The 18,090-nt window shown below is 51.8% G+C and overlaps 4 protein-coding genes across 8 annotated transcripts in view; 1 reads left to right on the top strand and 3 right to left on the bottom strand.

The window, feature by feature from the left end:
• RHOA (ras homolog family member A) overlaps positions 1-5,018 on the bottom strand; it is a 50,662-nt gene extending 45,644 nt beyond the window's left edge. The window contains exons 1-2 of one of the 3 annotated variants that reach the window (XM_055558310.1): positions 4,774-5,018; positions 784-862 (exon numbers count right to left, since the gene is read on the bottom strand). The gene's annotated coding sequence lies outside the window, so the exon portion shown is untranslated. The remainder of the gene's footprint in view (positions 1-783; positions 863-4,773) is intronic. The other 2 variants (XM_055558309.1, XM_055558311.1) reach the window with 2 other exon arrangements.
• A 163-nt stretch (positions 5,019-5,181) lies between these two features.
• On the top strand, positions 5,182-7,320 carry TCTA (T cell leukemia translocation altered). The gene is made up of 3 exons (XM_055558312.1): positions 5,182-5,601; positions 5,944-5,998; positions 6,980-7,320. The coding sequence occupies exons 1-3, from the start codon at positions 5,379-5,381 to the stop codon at positions 7,020-7,022; spliced, it is 321 nt and encodes a 106-aa protein (XP_055414287.1). The 5' UTR covers positions 5,182-5,378; the 3' UTR covers positions 7,023-7,320.
• A 1,231-nt stretch (positions 7,321-8,551) lies between these two features.
• Positions 8,552-13,256, bottom strand: AMT (aminomethyltransferase). Its single transcript, XM_055558304.1, has 9 exons — positions 12,807-13,256; positions 12,536-12,703; positions 11,927-12,007; positions 11,484-11,615; positions 11,012-11,090; positions 10,584-10,729; positions 10,317-10,497; positions 9,549-9,704; positions 8,552-9,447 (listed from the first exon to the last, which is right to left on the bottom strand). Exons 1-9 carry the CDS (start codon positions 12,894-12,896, stop codon positions 9,269-9,271), a joined length of 1,212 nt encoding a protein of 403 aa, XP_055414279.1. The 5' UTR covers positions 12,897-13,256; the 3' UTR covers positions 8,552-9,268.
• Positions 13,257-13,400: 144 nt separating this feature from the next.
• NICN1 (nicolin 1, tubulin polyglutamylase complex subunit) lies at positions 13,401-17,710 on the bottom strand. Of its 3 annotated transcripts, none has more exons than XM_055558305.1 (6): positions 17,494-17,710; positions 16,087-16,263; positions 15,698-15,811; positions 15,193-15,264; positions 14,772-14,876; positions 13,401-14,697 (listed from the first exon to the last, which is right to left on the bottom strand). In XM_055558305.1, the coding sequence occupies exons 1-6, from the start codon at positions 17,623-17,625 to the stop codon at positions 14,656-14,658; spliced, it is 642 nt and encodes a 213-aa protein (XP_055414280.1). In that variant the 5' UTR covers positions 17,626-17,710; the 3' UTR covers positions 13,401-14,655. The 3 variants fall into 3 exon arrangements, with proteins under 3 accessions (XP_055414280.1, XP_055414281.1, XP_055414282.1); XM_055558306.1 differs by having other exon boundaries at positions 16,087-16,203; XM_055558307.1 differs by lacking the exon at positions 14,772-14,876.
• Between the last annotated feature and the right edge of the window lie 380 nt (positions 17,711-18,090).

Here is an 18,090-nt window from a genome sequence, read left to right as displayed (position 1 = left end):
CAACCCAAGCCATTACCATTATGTGACTTCCCTGCCAGGTAGCCCATCTCACCAAAAGAGAATATTCATCCTCTTAACAGCTCTCTTCTTTATATATAGAGTTCCCTCCGACCCAAGGAGAACAAGAAGAAGTAGTCAAAATACTACCAAATCAGGATACTTGGTATCAATTAAATTAGATGATTCTATTTCCTTTATTTGTAATCAGTTTAAAATACCTGAATAGCCCCAGGATGGGCTGTTACACCTGCTATTAACACCACTCCCACTCAAACCAGTACTGCTGCTGACTCCTCTGGCAAGAGGAAGAATTATCCTCCAATCTTCATTCTCTGATTGAATTATTTTTTATTGACAATCAGACATACCCACAGCACAGGCTGTGGTAAGATGTGTGTAAGGTGACCAAACTATAAAAAAAATGAAAATGTAAAGACATTAAAAAAAAGAATTAAGATGAGAGTGAAGCAGAAGTGAGAGAAGTATGTGTAAAATGCAGTAAACACATCTTAAAGATTAAGAGGTTAGAAAATATACTGTCAACTAAGGAAGAAATACTGTTAGACTAGAAGAGAAAAACAAAGTTATAGGAGTATCGTATGGAGAGACATAGGGAAATGAGACCAGAGGGGAAAGTTATGGAGTAAGATAAAGATCTCAAGGTTGGTGGAAAAGAAAATCATTAACAGTACTGCACCGACATTTCCCTAGAACTTACGTTAATATGTAATACATAATCATTTCTCTTCCATGGAGAAAGAGGAATGAAAGTTATTTACATACCTTACAAATGTGCTGCAAGACCCACGGCCTGTATGGCAGAAGTTCTACAAAGTGCCCTGAACTTCTCAGATGAAAGGCACTATAAAAACACACACAAAATAAAACGAAATCAGGAATTATGTCTATTCATTTCATGGGGGAGAAAAACAAAGCACAAGATGTAAAACAGGTTTGCCCAAAGACCTGGTAAGTAATTCAGAATCCAGAGGAGGAATAAATGCAGAATTTAATTTTAATTGACATACCATGAAAGTGACCACTTTTAAATGTTTTGGCCTCCTTCACTCAACAAAATGCACAGTATCAACCTTATTTTCTGAATGTTATAATGTTGCCCTTTTAAAAGTTAAAATCAAAAGAAGATGAATTTTATGTAAAATTTCCAAAATTATAAACATGCAACACACAGCACTATAAACACACAGCACAGGTAAAAGAATTTTACACTGAACACCTGTATGCCTACCACCCAGCCTACCATGAACATCTGAATGACCTGCTTTATCAAATTACATTTCCTTTTTAATACAGGCATTACAGAGACATTGCAGGTAAAAGACAACTGTCCAAAAGCCAATGGCTTCAAAAACACAGGTTGAAATTATTAGGCTAAAGACATTAATATGAAATCCTTCTGATACTTTTGTCAGAAATGAGCAGTATTAGTTTACTGTTTTGAAGGCAGAGTGGATTCAGACATATCCCCTACTCTTGGTGAATGATTCTAACTGTTTAATGTAGGATCGTATCATCATCCTCATTTTTAAAAAAAAAATCTGATGACTAAAATAAAAATCCAAAAACTTCCCATGTCCTAAAAGATCCTACATGATGTGGTCCCTGCCCACCTCTCTAATTTCATTTTACCTCCTACTTTTCCCTTCACTACACTGCAAACTTATTTCACTGGCTGCTTATGTTCTCTTTACTGGAATATTAAGATGCTATTATAAATATGCTTAAGCACATTTACTTTACTAATCCTCTTTAAAAAAAACCTCATTCTGCTATCAACTACAAACTGGCTCAGATTTAAGAGTATCTCATGTTTTTGATGATTATTTGCTATAAAAATGTATTCGAATCATGTGGAGGAAGCACCAATAAACTCAGACCAACACCCAGAATGAGCAGCTTCGATGTCTATCTGATTTTTGGTCACATGACTACCATAATTATGAGTATACAAGGCCCTTATTTAATACTACAGCACCACAGATTAAAAATGAGTCACTTGAAATAGGAATTTTACAGTAATTACTAACTTCAAACTGTCTTGAAAATTTTAATTTATTAATCTCACAAGTATTTAACAGTGAGCATGTCCCCAGAGAGCAGACTATAGGAAGATACATTAACACAAGTTTAAAATTTGGTTACATTAAGGTGAAAGTGCAAGCATAAAGGTATAAACTAAGTGGTAAGGGAAGAAGAAATTCCCTTAATTCCTTTTTTCTCCTTTTAATTCCCTTTTAAACTACAAATATGTGATAAAATTCAGTGATTATGTTCAATCCCGTTTAAAATTATCACTACCAGCCACAATGCAATTAAATCTGAGGTGCTATCTATAGAAGCCCAGCAAATCCAAATTAGTGCTCTTAAAAGTTGAAAATATCAGTCTTTCTTCTGGCAAAGTTAACATAAATCTCTCAGCTCCAGGACAAAGTAGCAACCCACCTCCTCGAGTCACTGCCTGGACTCCACCCTCTGAACAAGAAACACCTGAAGATCTACCTTTTTACTCTCCTAATAACTTACACCCCCACATAGCCAGGTTAAACTTTTTTTTTCTGCCACACCATGAAACATATGGGATCTTAATTCCCTGACCAGGAATTGAACCTGTGCCCTCTGCACTGGATCTGCAGTCTTAACTCTGAACCACCAGGGAAGTCTCCCAGGTTAAACTTTTAAAAAGAGTTAACTGACAAACAAGGAATCAGGGCTGAAAACACTCCAGGAAAACCACTACCACATACATATGAAACTATATTCTTGATATATGCTTTTTCTCCCCATCGCACCTCAAATCAAAAGAGCCCACAGTTGCCTATTAGAACTTATCAGGGCATAATTACATTGGATTTGGAACAGGGGAGCCTGGTCCTGCCTCTGGGAGAAGTTGGGTCCCTCGAAAAGGCCATAACATCTAAAACCAGAAACTACACCAGGCAGAAACCCTGTATATTCATTTACCTATTTCAATCAACTGCTATAGGACCATCCAAATTACAGAAAGGAGAGAAAAGCTAAAGAATTGAACTTTGCTTGAAAAAATTTTTAGATTCTCTCATTAAAATAAAAAACAAACCAGCAATACATAAAAGGAGAAGCAATAGAATAAGCTGCAAGTCCTGACTTTTAGCTGACTCTAAGCAAGCTGTTTGGGAGGACATGGAGAAGATCTTACAGAGAAATAGTTCTGGCTGGCACCTGACTAGACATACAACTGTGGGAAATTTACTGAAGTCTCTGGGACTCAGCTTCCCATCTGCAAGTAAGGTTGGTAATACAAGTCCTGAAGATTCCTTTCAGGTCTAAAATTCTTGATCAATGAAAAAAATTAGTGGATTCCTAATCTCTTCTTGCCTCTAGTATGGATTTTTATGAGAACAGAGGCTATAAATCTAGAGCTAGACGTTGACTAAAACCAAATTCCATGTTATATATTTTTTTGTTTTTAATCTTACACATTTTATGTCTCCAAGAGCCACCCACCAGTGCTCTAAAAAAAAAAAAAAAAAAAAACTACCTAAGGCAATTTATCAAAAGAAATCTTTCTTAATTATCCTTTACAATTAAGAACTAATCTTGTATATCAGTCCAAACAATGTCACTTGTGCCAAATGCTCAAAACAACATCTCTCGCAACTGAGCCATGTCTAAAGTGACAATCAAGCACTGGTATATAAACATTACACATCTGGGTGTGCGACACTAAGTGGCAGAAAAACTCTCACCACAAACAACATTTAAAAGAATTTTTTTTAAAGTATTTTCCCCCCTTCAGATCTGGCAGGAATATAATCCCATTACACACCTGCAAGAAAGATTTATTTTAAAAGACTTAAAACACAAAGAGAGTCAAACAAGTTACCAACAGAGGTAAAAATGTTAAATCAGGACTATTAAGAAACACGAGTGAACCAACTCCAGGTAGAAAGAATGCCAATTTTCCATTATAAACTACTAAACATGGTTTTGACCAAACTGACTGCAAATAGTGCCATTTAATGAACTTGTAACTGGATCTAATAGGTAACTAAGCACAGATGTTTAGCTGATTCCTAATCAAGGTAGCAACTTAGACTAAGCAAATTATTACTTTATTGTGATCCCACAGAGTTTAAATCATGAAAAAAAATGTTCCTTTCAACCGGAAAATTCCCTTCAATACCGAAGAATCCTAACCTCTAAGATTTCAACACTATGCTTTACTTACAAAATCTCAAAGAATACTGCATTAAAAAAGAAAATACCCAAAACATAACTGGACTTCACGCAGTATAAAACGGTGATTCATGTTTCATATTAAATGCAAAAGCCAAAATGGAGTTGTAAAGAGTTTCTTTCCCCTTTCAACTCCGACAGCCACGCGCGCTTCACAGGGGCCGGCTGCCCGGCGGGTCGTGGGGCCCGGCTCAGAGCCCCCGCCCTGCCCGGCTCGGCCCTAAGAGAGGAAGCGACGGGGACCGCGGGCGGGCGGCTTGGGCTCTAGCAGGCCTGGCCGGGCGGGGGAAGGGGCGCGGGAGGCCGCGGGGCGCGCTTCCGGGGACTGCGCGGGCGGGGCCGCCGCTTTGGGAAGCCGGGCCTGGGTCCCCGGCCTGGAGTCGGGGTCAGGGGCCAGGGTCCTGGTGCTGGTGCTGCCGGCTAAGAGCAGCAGGTGGGGCGCGGCCGCGGCGGGGCGGCGGCCGGCGGGAGGCCGGAAGAGTGCCGGGCGGGCGGGCCCGCGGCGCCGCGGCGCTAGGAGGGAACCCTCTCACTCACCTCAGGCGACGACTCCGAGTCCGGCCTCTCCGCGCTGAGGACGCTTGTCCTCGAGTCGCAAGCTCGAAGACTAAGGCGGGTGGTTGAGGAGGCGGCGGCTGACTAACAAGACAACCGACGGAGAGCGACGGGCGGGGAGCGCGAGAAACCAAGAGCGGGCGGCGACGGCGGCGGGAGGGCGGGGAGCGACGTGCGCGCCCCCGCGTGCCCAGCGGGCTCGAGCCGGCCCCAGTCGCGGCCCCGCGCACGCGCGCGCACTCCCTGCTCAGCCACGATTGCTCAGGAGCGCGTCCACACCCTAAAGGCAAGGCGCTTAACCAATCATTGCAGCCGCGTGGGGCATCACGGGAACTCCGGGGCTATAAAAGACCTGGTTGCTATTTTATACTCCTCTAGTCACTCATCCTTTAAGTTAGCAGGGTGGGGCTAGGTGCGCGTGCGCGGTTTTGATACTCCGCCCCAAACTGCCAACTCTTCGCGCAAGCGAGGTAGACGCGCCTTGCTTAGGTTTACGCGTGCGCACTAGAGGACCTGGGCCCGGAAGACCAGACGCTTGCGCAGTGGGGACAACAGTGACAGTCCCCCGGGTGAGGCGCCGGCCAGTCATGGCGGAACCTTGGTCTGGGCAGTCCTTGCAGGCTCTACCGGCCACGGTGCTGGGCGCGCTGGGCGCCCTCGGCAGCGAGTTCCTTCGGGAGTGGGAGGCGCAAGACATGCGCGTGACTCTCTTCAAGCTGCTGCTGTTTTGGTTGGTGTTAAGTCTCCTGAGCATCCAGCTGGCGTGGGGGTTCTACGGGAGTACGGTGACCGGGCTGTATCACCGCCCAGGTGAGACTCCCCACCGGCTTCCGTGGGCCGGCCACACCCCCTCCGCCATAGAGTGTACCTTTGGGCTCTCCCGAATCCCCCCCAGACTACCACTGATCCCTTGAGAACCTCATCACAACTTAATGCTGTACCCCGACCCATGTCAACATTCATTTCACACCGGAAACCCCACCAGTCCACCCATCACGTATAAATTCCTTTGAACCCCCCATCAGACAATACCACTAGTCCCTTAGGGCTTCCACTACTCTGTCCAGCAAACAATACCTCTGACCTGGGCTGATAACTGCTCGGATACCCACCTCCAGCCTGTTGCATTTCTGGATGTGTTCCTGCCCCCAGGTCTGGGCGGCCAGAACGGATCCACACCTGATGGCTCCACGCATTTCCCTTCCTGGTGAGTAAATCTATTCTGATTTCTACTCCATGCGCTTAGTAGGCAGAAGCCACTCCTGAGCTGAGGACAGGGGAAGGGAGTTCTCAAGGTAGGAGTCCACCAGCTTAGTGGCATTCGCAGCACATTCCAGGGCCTGCAATAGACCTCAGGCTTCATGACACCAATGTCTTTATAGCCCATCCATAACCTGTTCAGTAACCTGTGGGGCAGATGGTATTATTGTCACAATTTCAGAGATGAAGTGGCAAGTCTGTAGGATCCCACTCCACTGTAAGCCCCTCAGTTGGAAAGGCAGGACCCTCTGTCCTTAGTGCCCCGACTGGCCTCCTCAGGATCAGCTCCTCATGTGTAAAACATGAAATCACTAGTTAGAGCATTCTTTCAGGTGATCTCTGAGCTCCTACCGCATGGCAGGGTCCCCACTGGGTCCAGAGAAGAACAACCCAGGCCCTGCTCAGAGGGGGAGCTAGAGATTTAAAGGAAGGGCGGGCAGCAGTGCAGAGGTGAGGGCTGTCGGAGCAGGTGTCTTCTAAGTCAGACACCTAAACGGAGAGCAAAGGCGAGGCGGTGTACCAAGCAAAGAGAATGGACAGAACAACGCCTGGAGGCAAGAACAAGGGTGACACATTGGAAGGATAGACAAGGCTGTGACGTCTGAGGTCAAACATGAAGGCGTGGAGGGACTTGGAACACCCTATCCAATAGAGAGGGCACAAGGCCAGTTAGGAGGCCTGGCAATGCACAGGTTTCTGTCCCTGGCAACTGGTGAAGGATGGGAGCACCATGCACAAAGTGGAGAAGCAGGAGGAAGAATAAGCCTGCAGGTGAAAGGCGGGACTCCTTCCCACCGCAGTGAGGGCTGTGGAAGTTCAGCAGAGAGGTCTAGGTTATAGTGTGGCCTTACTGAGCCCAGCTCAGCCCCCATAAGTAGACTGTTGTACTGTCCATGGAATAACTCCTCTTCTCTTCTGTCATTTTCAGGGAAACAGCAGCAAATGAACCTCTCAAAACCCACAGAGAATAAAGGAAGCCAGCAGAGGGGTCTCCACAGCTATCACCGGGTCTGCTGGCTCCCACACTGAGTCCTGTTGCCGCCCAGACCCCAGGGACGACGGCAGAAGGGATGGGGTTGGGGGCAGGGTGTACCCCAGTGTTCGCAGGGCTGGGCCTCCACTACCCTTGGCCTTGCCTTCAGCAGCCCCAGGCATTGGGCCAGTAAAGAATTTGCCTCTACCCTGATCTGGGCGCCTTAAGGAGAGAAGACCTCCTCCTCCTTTCAGGGGTCAGCTCAGAAGCCTCTGTGGTTGGGGAGGCCAACAGTCCATTTTCTGTCTTGGCTTCTTCCTGTTCTTCCTCCCATCCCCCCGGGATGTGATCCTGTAGAGATTTGTCCCTGAGAGGAATCTTGAGGTTGATCACCTCTGAGATTTTTCAGGCAGGTCTGTTTTCGCCTGAACCTTGAGGTTGCTGTATTTCCTTGCTTTTGCTTTCCTGGCAGGGAGCCAGGGAATCCTGGCCTGGACACAGCCTTATATTCTGTGGCTACTTAGCTGTCCATTCTAGTATAAGACAAGGGGCAGCTGGCACCCTCCAGACATGGAGGCACCAAACATCCACCTCCTTTGACCTCTCCAGGTGGGAGTCGGGCTGTGTGAGTTCTTTTCCCAAGCATCATACTCATCCACCTCTTAATCCCTCCCGGAAGGAAGCTGGGTACCTGAAAGAGGGTGAGTCTCAGGGGTGACTTCCCACCCCCACTGCCTAAGTGCCCATGGGGTTGTGCATCTGTGCCCTGCCAGTCACAGGGACATACTAAGCAGCTAGTGCAGAGCAGCCCCATTGTGCCCTGCAGCCTCCCCACTTCCCATCTTTACCCAGGAGCAGAGGAGCTTCATCCTGACCGTACACTAGGCAGCCCTGCCACTTCCACAGTGGGCCACACGAGCTCCAGATGAGCAGTGTAGGCCTGGACCTGCCTCCCTCCCCGATGGTCGTACGTCTGCCTGCTTCTGCTGGGCTAGCAGCTATCTCAGTGTCCCACTGCCTGCTTCCTCTATGGTAAATGTCACATTGCCATCTGGCAGACTAGGCCATCTTTGCAGTGTGCACTGGAGTAGGACTGTGCTGAGCTCATGCATGAGGACTGGTGGTGGGATGATGGTTCTGCAGCCCCAGGCCCGCCTACAGACAACAAACACCGCACTCACAGTCGGTCTCACATTTCACCCCAGGCTCAACTGAGGATGTGGCTTATTAAACCTGGAAGTGCATCAAGTGTGTGGTTATTCAGACAGGACGGAGTGCGCATGCACAGCAGAAACTGGGGAGGGAACACCCTGGGGGCCGCTGCCCCTGAGCACCCAGACTTGCAGAGGTGGAGAGGGGATGCCAGCTTCCTACCAGCAGTGATGGTGTCCTACAGGGGCACCCCTTTAGTTCTTACAGAGCTGCTTGCCTCGAGGGGAACCCACCCTGAGCCTCGGCCAGGCAGGCCGGCATTAGACTGGCACCCCCAGGAAGTCTGTGGACAGAGAACAATGAAGCTAGAGACTCTGGAGAACAAGAAGGAAGCTCATTTATTTATTTATTTTTTAGTAGTCTGTGGAGTCCAATAATAAGTCCCAGGGGTGAAGGTCAGCTCAGGATAAGGCAAGCCGGGGAGGAGGCCCAGCCTGTCCACAGCAGCCCTGGGGCTCAGAACAGCTGGTCAGCCTAGCCTGGCGTGGCTGGCTACTGGGCAGCAGACTGGGCCAACTGGAGAATGTGAAAGAGTGGATCCATGCCCGCCTCAGCCATTCCCGAGTTTACACATGGGCCCTGCAGCCCTCCCGGGCCAACCCTCTGTAAGTTGGGAATCACACCCCTGCCCCAGAGAAAGCCAATGGCTTGCCTTCATGGACAGTGAACTAGAGGAGGTAGCCGGCACTGCAGTGTGAGAAACCGTGGTGAGGTAGGTTGGGCAGGCTTTCTCCCCCCTTGAAGTGAGCCTTTTGGAAGGATGAGATACCAGAATCGATCTTCTCCAGCAGGCAAGAGAGGGGTCAATGGCACGTGGGCTGGTCCATCACTCAGAAATGCGCTCTTGAAGATATAGTGGCAACGGGATGAGGCAGCAACGGGTGGTGTGTCCCCACTCACCCAGACAAGAACCAGCATCCACCTAGCCACCCACCTTGGGTGTGTTTTTGCCTTAGCTTCCTGACTAACCCCTGGTAGAATGCCCTCCAGTGTGAGGCTCCTGGAGGGAAGGGCCCCATCCCCCAGTCATCCTCACTTAAGGATGTAGTAGTTTGTAGGCACAAAGGGCATCTTGCTGACCACGGCCGGCTGCTGCTTCCGCCGCACCTCTACCAGCAGCGGGGTGCCTGGCCGACTGTACTCATAGGGTACATAACCCATTGCCACATTCTTTTTCAGGCAGGGTGAGGGGCAGCCACTGGTCACAGCACCTGTCCAGGCAGAGGCCGTGTGTCAATACCCACCTGCCAGCCCAGGGCCGCCGCCCTCCCAGGGGAGGGACAAGGCTCTCTAGCCTCCCTTGTCCACCTACCGATCACAGTACCCTCTGGACTCAGGATGGGATTCTGTGCCCGTACGGGAGCCCCGTCACACATTAACCCCACACGCCTCCGCTGTGCCTTGCTCTTCAGCTGGGGAACAATGACTGAGGCTCCTGGGAAGTCCATAGCAGCTCGGCGGCGCTTCCCTGGAGCATAACACAACAGATTTAAACCATTGTCCATCAGACCTCTGACCACAGAAGGTCCCAGCAACAAGGACCCCAAGTAACATCCCTCCAGGGCTTCCCAGGTGGCACAGTGGTAAAGAAACCACCTGCCAGTGCAGGAGACGTGGGTTTGATCCCAGGGTTGGGAAGATCCCCTGGAGAAGGAGATGGCAATCCACTCCAGTATTCTTGCCTGTAAAATTCCATGGACAGAGGAGCCTGGCGGGCTACAGTCCTTAGGGTCGCAAAGAGTCGGACACAACTGAGCATGCCTGCCTGTACAACATCCATCCAGCATCAAGGCCCCTTCATTCAGGCACCCCCTGGACCTGATTCCTTCCCCTGCAGTGCAGTTAGTCACCCATCTCCTGCCCCCTGGTCTTGAAGGCTCACCTGCCCACCTCACCTCTGTTGAGAGTCCTCAGCATCTACTGGGCAAAGCCCTGTGGCACCTTCAGAGAATGAAGGCTCAGGGAGGCTGTGTCCCTTGCTCTAGACTACACAGCCTTGGAAGCAGTCCTGGACTGGCTGGTCTCAGTGAGGGTCCCTCCAGCCTTCAGGATCCCCTTCCTGAGTGCTAGCCCAGCTCACCAAGTGTCCAGCTCAGGCTGCCTTCCACCGGTGTGGTGTGCTCGTCAATGTCGTTCCCATACAAGCAGAGGCCTGCCTCCAGGCGCAGGCTGTCCCGGGCTGCCAGTCCTGCCAGCTTCACCTCAGGGTTTTTCAACAGAGCTGCTGCCAGGTAGACGGCCTCCGCTGCCGGCACCGAGATCTGCAAGGGACACCAGACAGAGCAGGTGGGCAGCTGGCCCCAGAGTCCAGTGCCCGGCACCGCCCCATGCCCGCTTCTTGACACACCTCCACACCGTCCTCTCCTGTGTAGCCACAGCGGGTCACACGGCAGCCAGACACGCCAAACACCTCCATCACAGCACTGGTCATGAAGGGCAGTTTCTGCAGATCATCAGCCACGCCAGCCTGTAGCACCTGGGCTGCAGTGGGACCTGGGTCCAGGGAGCCAGTAACCAAGTGTCCGGGTCGCAGTGCCCCAGGGAGCTGGATCACAGCCCTCCGGGATAAGAACAAGCCCCGAGAAAGCCCCACCCTGTAGATGGAAGGAGATGCTCCTGCCCACAGAGTCTCATGGCAGGTATAAGGAGGGCATGATACCAAACACAGAATTAGGTTGCAACACCCTCACCTGCCCCCGGCACGGCCTTCATGCCAAGCAGTAGAGGAAACCTGGAAGGCAGAAGTCAACTGCAAGGCCAGCCTGGCCCACTTACCTTGCAGGGCTAGCAGAGCATTATCCATCACCTCCAGGGCCACATCACTGCCCTTGTTCTGAAGCTCCCTAACCTTGTCCTGAAAGGAAAGAAATATCCCATTAGCTCCAGGATCCCTTTCCCTGAGCACCTGCTGTGAGCCAGGTGCCACAGAGCTCAGCACAGCGGGCTCTCATCTTCCAAGGTCATATAACTACTAAATGGTAGGGATGACTCTAGCCCCAGTTTGCAAGCTCTAACACCAGGCTCCAGCCCTCCACCTTCACCAGAGGATGCTCACTTAGGGGCCAGGATCAGCTTCACCTCCCTACTTGCCCCCCACTTCTTCAACACTGGAGGGCCCACTCTGGCCTGCTTTCTTTCATACAGTCACTGTCTGAACCCCTTATCCATTCCAGGTCTGTCCTGGACAAGGATGCAACTCTGTGAATAAGGAGGACAGGGTACCTAGAACACAACAAGAGGGGCTTACCTGCATGAGGGTCAGGTCCTTCTCCCTGCAGCCAGCATTGGACACCACATACAGGTGTCCCTCGGAGGCACTGGTCACAATCAAGTCATCTAAGATGCCTCCAGCCTCGTTGGTAAACAGCGACAGTGTTCCCTAACATCAAAGTGGAGCATCATTGCCTCCAGCTCCAAGAGGCCAAGGTCAAGTGTGAGGCAGACCACCCCTGGCCCCACCCCACCACCAGAGACTCATAAAGCCTCATGTGCAGGGCTGAGGGATGGCGGTGCAGGGAGCAAGCTGGGTCAGCCCAGGCCCCGTAGGGACTCCATCCCCCAGGAATACAGGTCCTGAGAAACTATGTCTGCTCCAGCTCTGTGCCCCCAGGCCTGAAGCCAGGACTCAGATGGGTTTGCTGGCTCATATCTAAGGACGTTCACTGAGCAGAAATAAAAGAGGGGCCCCACCTGGTTTGGCTTCAGCTCTGCAATATCTCCAACCACTAGACTCTCCATCAGCTTCACCCGGTCACAGCCAAGTATCTTGGTCTGGGAAAGAGATCAAAAAGCGTCAGGTCACTGCAGTAGCTACAGTCTGGAAGGCAATGGACAAGGAAGCATCTTCCCTCCCCCCACAGCCCGGTCCAACTCAGCCAAAGTGCCTGACTAGTCTTTTTGTTCTGCAAGAGGCAGAAGCCCCCCCTTTAACTCCCCCACATCCGCAAACTCAAGAGATGCGCTGAGAGAAGTTAGGGAACTTGAAAGGGCCTGGCACCCTCCTAAAATACCCCCTTTTCCAAACCAACACCCAGAAGGTGGATGACAATGAGTGGTAGCCCCAGAAACCCCCGGGATGTTGAGGTACCCCTAAGTGGGAGCAGGCTGGAGAGATGAGATGGGGAGATGAGCAGGAGACCCTCTAAACTGGTCTGGCCATAGTCCATTATTACACCCTTGAGACCTCGAACTGAGAGGGCTGCTCTGGGCATCCAGCTCCCAGCAAAGAAGGCCAGGGGTTGCACTGCTGTGGATGGCAAGGACCCTAGGCTTGGCAGTCGGTGCCCTCCCCCAGCTCACCTGCAGCATGTGGGACACGTCAAAGAGCGAGCAGTGCTGCCGTGTATGCAGGTGTGAATTCACGTGGCTATCCCGGTACTGCATGGGCAGGCTCCAGCCCGCGAACGCCACCATCTTCCCGCCGTGGGCCAGGTGGAAGTCATAGAGCGGTGTCCTGTGGAGCACGTCCTGCGGGCGGCCAGGCTCAGTGCCACCAAGGCCCCAGACCCCAGCCCTCTCCCCTCCCCCACCCTCCAAGATTGGCAACACAACCCAGCAGCCTCCGGCCCACCTGCGCACAACTGAGCGAACGGCATGAGGCCGAGGGCAGAGCTTGCAGACGCGAGCCCAGACGGGACACCATGCTCCTAGCCTGCTGCATGTTTGCCTACAACTGGTACAGCCGACGCACAGAGGCCACCACTCTGCCAGGCACGCTGGGAGATGTAGTCCGGGCCCTGCTTAAATAGGTCTCTCTCCCCCCGCCCTGGGGGAATTACAAGAGAGAGTGGGCAGCCCCAAGGGCAGGCGGGGCTTTAGCACACACAGTGCCTTGACTCTTCTTGCAGAAAATAGCCCTGGGCTCTTCTTCCATCTGATCAGGGCAGATACGGAGCCAGCGAAGCCACTTAGAAATAGAGCTGGGGGCTAGACCTCCCTGGGCTGACCGCCCTGCCTCCAAAGGGCCAAAGTTCTGCAAAGGGCTGAAAGGCCTGAATTACCAGTTTGGGAAAACAGGCCTGTAAGGTCACCTGGGGGGAGGGGAAGGGGTGGAGAGGGCACAGGAGGGTGGAGCCAGACTGGTAAGCGGAATACCACTATAACCTGGCCTCCTGGGAGGGTCTCGTGCTCTCTCCCTGGGCGAACATAGATAGCCAGCACAGGGATGCATTCCACAGGTATTTATTGATCTTGCTGCACACTAGGCCCTGTGCTGGGGACACAGCTGTGCAGGAGGTCTGCCATCCCAGGGACCTCCCCGCTCCCACCCATACACTCTGAGGGCTGCTACTCCTTGAGCACAAGACTGTGATCATTACCCTCTTAGCAAAAGCTGAATGGGGCTAAGTCGATGACCCTGCAGGCAGATTCCACTTGCAAGAACTCTGATGGTGGAGAGCAGAAGGTGACCACAAAAGGTGGCTGACCTTCCCCCAGAAAGCTGTTGAACCACACAGACATCCAGTTGGCCAGGTCCAACACATATTGCCGAACTGCCTCCCAATAGCCGCCAGAAGAAAGCCACGAAAAACCAGAGAGAAGCAGGATTTTCTCATAAGAAAACAGCCTGTCTTTTTCAACTGCTGGCCTGGGGTTGTAGGAAACCTCAGCTTCTCAAAAAGCACCATTGAGAACCCTCACCCAGACCCACCACCCCACCAAGGTTGATCCCTCATCACTCTGAGCATGGCTTGTAGAAGGGGGTGAATGGAGGAGGGGCAACGATATGCTTTGGGCTCCGTCAGATGGCAGCCAAGTCCCAGGACTCATTTTCAGGCCCCAGCCTTGCTGGAGGCACCCGCCCAGACCCAATAGGTGGACAGACCCATTTGAACACACATCCAGGAGCCAGCTCAGGGACCAAGGGACTCAGGCTGCCCCACTTCCCAGCCCTGTGTGGCTCCCAAGGTGAGCAGCAGAAGGGTTTAGACAGGAATTTTTTCTTTTTGTGGGCATAACACAAAGGGAGAGAGACCATTAGGAGGTGCAGAAGGAAGAAATGGGGTTCTTGTTTCTCCCTCAAGCTTCCAAGCTATTAATTTAGCCAACTTCCAAGGTTCTGGGAGGTGACCCTAGCCCGCTGCACTCTGGGGTGAGAGAGCAGACAGAAGACAGGAATGTGCAGCTTGGCAGGGAAACAGAGGGTACAGAGGGATTCTTAGTAACAGAACTGGAGTGTTTTTGGGGAGAAGGAGGAGTTTCGGGTTGCAGTCAGCTGAGGACAGAGTGCATCCCCTCTAGGAGCTCATGCTAAAGCAACACAGTGAGCCCCCAGGAATCTTGACTCTGTGAACGTGGTCCTGACAGAAGGCGCATGCAGGCAACACTTGGAATGCATGGGGACGGCACTTCAGCCTCTGATGGGGGTCCAAACTGGGCCTAGGTGGGCACGGATGGCCAACGTCTTGACGAGCCACGGCTCAAGTGTAGGAGAGCAAGTTCAGGTCGTAACAGCCATCCACCTGCAACACAAAAGACCATCAGACCTGACCCACTCAGGCCAAAGGGAGCCACGCAGAGGGAAGCGATCACTCACGTCAAAGCGGCCGATCCTTGTGGACGGGTGGCTGGCCCGGATCATCTCTGTCAGCGCCCACATCTGCTGGACCTCGGAGGATACCCTGCTGGGGTCTGGGAGACCCTGCTCCAGAAGGAGGGGTCAGTGGCCATGGGTCTCTCCCCAGCAGTGCCCTCAGAACTCCAGAGAGGCCAAGCGGGGCTGTAGGGCCCTCCAGCTGACATTCCCAGATGACTTGTGAAACAGGACGATGGGGCCTGATGTGCAGTAGGTGGCCCAGCCCCACACAGAGATGCCTCAGATCCCAGAAGGGAGGTCCCACAGGGTGAACTAAGGGCCCTGGGTCCAGCCCCAGATTCTTGCAAAAAGGTGTCCCCTTGGGCTTGTACTGGACACCAAAGCTGTTCACACATGGTTCTCACCCAGGGCGAGGGCTTACCTCAAGAAGGGGAGTGGGCTGTTCACAAGGCACTGGATGGGACAGCCACTTGGGGAAGGTCATGGAAGGGCTCTGCAAAGAAAAGAGTACTGCCCTGAGAAGGGCACAGCAGGAGAGCCCTGGAACCAGAGCCCAAGGTCCTGACGACAGAAGAAGGGCCCCTGAGCCCCAGACACTGAGAAAATCCTTTTCAGGACCCAAGGGCACATAAACTACCTAAGTTCTTCTACTGAAGAAGGAAGCCCCATGAAGACAAGGGTCAGAAGCAGATTCTGGTCCATAAAAGTTCCAGATATGAAAGAGGCAAGTAGCCCCCAAAGTCAGGAAATATGAGGGCATGCCCTCACCTCTCATCATGAGCTTCTAGAATTCCTACTTGGCTAATTTCCCTGTGAGTCTCCCCATCCTTACCCATCCACTGCCACCCACACCCCAGGGCCTTCAAGCCATAGCTAGGAGCCCCGTGGAGAAAGGACCAGCCAACAGCTCTGAGCTGGTCACTCACCTTTGGTCCCTGCTGGAAGATCTGAAGCTCCTCCACCGTGAAAGACAACCACAGTGGTGATGGCTGTCGCAGAATCAGGCGCAGTTCCAGTACTTGGGCCATGTCACACAGCATCTGACACATAAACACACAGACACACACACACACGCACACACACAAGGACCCAGAGAGGCCCCAGCTCACTGCCCAGGAGCCAACCAGCAATGAGCCGAGGGGCCTTCTCCCCAGGCCTTGGAGAAGGAAAAGTAGTTCCTCCAAGGCACTTACCAAAGAACCATAACCCAGACCAGCCTTGCCCACCCCTCTTCGCGCATATATCCTGGCCCAGACCCCAGGCCCCTTGGGAGCCCTCATCTGGGCTGCCCTGGTCATGCTGAGTCCCAGCTGACCTGGTGCTTGAACAGCGATACGTACTCCTGGGCTCCCTCCTCACTGTGCGGATCAGGCATCAGGCAGTAGTCCCGCAGGCAGGTCACCCACTTGGCTGGAGTGTGTGTTGAGGTGTGCTGGCGAACACGGATGGTCAAAAAGGCTGTGTAGTAATTCTTAAACATGATCTCCTGCAACTAGGGCACACACAACCCACCAAAACAAATCAGACCAGGGTCCAGGGCAGGAGGGGTTTCAAAAGCACCACCTCTTTTCTACCAATCTAACAGTTTCAATAAGAACCCACAGGGGCTTTGCTTTCCTAGAAGAACTCACAGTATAAATAAGCACATCATGCAAACAAACCATGATCTCAGGTCTTGCTGCACGTCCTTGATGCTGCCAGAAGTCAGAGCCCTACCTAACTCTAGAAGAGTCAGAAAATGTACAGATGAGTTCCTCAAGTGGACGATCAAAGGGTAGAAAATGTAAAAGTAGCATATACAAAGGAGCACCAAGAAACGAACCTGGCACATGCCTGTGCCAGAGAGTGGTTCAGCCTAGTTACAGTAGTTCTCATCACTGCATAGTCATCAGAATTAATCAAGGAGGGGATTCCCTGGTGCTCCAGTGGTTAGAACTCGGCACTTTCACTGCCACGGCTGGGATTCAATCCCTGGTTAGGGAACTAGGATTTCACATGCCACATGATGCAGCCAAAAAAAAAAAATACTGAAGGAAAAATTTTTTAAAGCATAGGTGTACAGGCTCCACCCCAGACCTACTGAATCAGGATTACCAGGGTTGGGCACTTTAATGAAGTCTCCCAGCCTAGAGAAAGGAACAGCTTGAGTAAGAACCATACACTACAGGACAAAGTGGGTGGGGCCGAAAGGCAAGGAGGGCAAAGACACAAAGTGGCTCTGAACGTCAGGCCATTAGAAAGTGGACTTTGTCCTGTGTTGAGGGCCTGCGGTGTCCAGTTACTCATGGAACTGGAGTCTGGAAACTGCAGCCACTGGGAAGATCCTGATGAGGTTTGAGTTGAACAGCAGGGTCTATTGGAATGGGCAGACAGCAGGTATGGGGGTAATTCATTGTCAAATGATACCTAGCCAGTGGCCAGGGACAAAATCACCTCGCACCTCTGTTTGGTTCAAAACTGTTATTTCGAGCACCTAGCCTACTATTCTGGCACTTCCGTGTTTTAACACCGTTCTGGACATGGGGGAGAGATGTTGAAGTGAACAGAAGAGGAAACTGCACTCTAATATGTGTTAACAAAAGGAATAAAGAAATGGTTAACTGACTATTACGGGCGAGATACCGCAAAGGCTTTCAGCAAACGATTCATTGCCTGGGACACGCCCGAGTTCCCAGATAAGCCCCGCCCAGGAGCCCCGGTCGCGCCCACAGGGCTTGCTCACCTCGAAGGGCGCGACGCTGGGGAAGGTGACATCGATGACCAGCACACCAGGCCGGCCTTGGGAGGTCCGCACGTCGCCCACCTGCAGGGCCACTGTACCTTTCACATGGCAGGGGACCGACACGCGGGACATGGTGGCAGCGGTCGCGACTACTCACAACCGCCGCTCCTGGCCTCTGCCCAATGGTTCTTCCCGGCGTCCTCAGCAGGGCCTCAGGAACTACAACTCCCGAGAGGACTCGCGCTAGGCCAGCCCGGCCAGTCACCGATGCTCGGGGCGGGCCGGAATTCGGAAGTGCTTGCGGAAGTGCTCCTTCAGCCAATCACTGAGCGAGCGAGCCGTAGAGGTCAGTCGCAGACCACGCCCAGGAACGGCCTAGCCGTCTGGATAGAATCTGTGCTGAACTCTCTAGGCGCCCGAAGTCTTAGTCCGTTTCTGCCTCTGTGCCGGGCTGACTTAATTTAGCGCGTAAAGTTACAAGCATGAGTGAGCATGTCTGGAAGACATTGATTGCAGAAGTAGATATTACGCCCTTCCCCCCTTTTTTTAAAGGGCAAAGGATTTGAAGAGATAATTCACAAAAGAAGATAAATAGCC

The sequence above is a fragment of the Bubalus kerabau genome, chromosome 20 (assembly GCF_029407905.1).
Source record: "Bubalus kerabau isolate K-KA32 ecotype Philippines breed swamp buffalo chromosome 20, PCC_UOA_SB_1v2, whole genome shotgun sequence".
Taxonomy (NCBI): Eukaryota; Metazoa; Chordata; class Mammalia; order Artiodactyla; family Bovidae; genus Bubalus; species Bubalus kerabau.
Note: the sequence above shows the minus strand (reverse complement) of the source record. Positions and strands in the feature narration are given on the sequence as shown.

Bases quoted from the DNA above. Each gene is read 5' to 3' on its own strand.
- AMT (XM_055558304.1), bottom strand. From the start codon at position 12,896: ATGCAGCAGGCTAGGAGCATGGTGTCCCGTCTGGGCTCGCGTCTGCAA. The intron at 11,616-11,926 runs GTGGGGCCCCTC...CTTTGATGTTAG, and splicing joins CAGAGCTGAAGCCAAACCAG to GGAACACTGTCGCTGTTTAC. The intron at 10,730-11,011 runs GTAAGTGGGCCA...CCCTGGACCCAG, and splicing joins TGCTCTGCTAGCCCTGCAAG to GTCCCACTGCAGCCCAGGTG.
- NICN1 (XM_055558305.1), bottom strand. From the start codon at position 17,625: ATGTCCCGCGTGTCGGTCCCCTGCCATGTGAAAGGTACAGTGGCCCTG. The intron at 16,264-17,493 runs GTGAGCAAGCCC...TGTGTGCCCTAG, and splicing joins CCAGCGTCGCGCCCTTCGAG to TTGCAGGAGATCATGTTTAA. The intron at 14,877-15,192 runs GTAAGCCCTCGC...CTTCTGGAGCAG, and splicing joins AGCCCACTCCCCTTCTTGAG to GGTCTCCCAGACCCCAGCAG.
- TCTA (XM_055558312.1), top strand. From the start codon at position 5,379: ATGGCGGAACCTTGGTCTGGGCAGTCCTTGCAGGCTCTACCGGCCACG. The intron at 5,602-5,943 runs GTGAGACTCCCC...TCCTGCCCCCAG, and splicing joins CGGGCTGTATCACCGCCCAG to GTCTGGGCGGCCAGAACGGA. The intron at 5,999-6,979 runs GTGAGTAAATCT...TGTCATTTTCAG, and splicing joins TCCACGCATTTCCCTTCCTG to GGAAACAGCAGCAAATGAAC.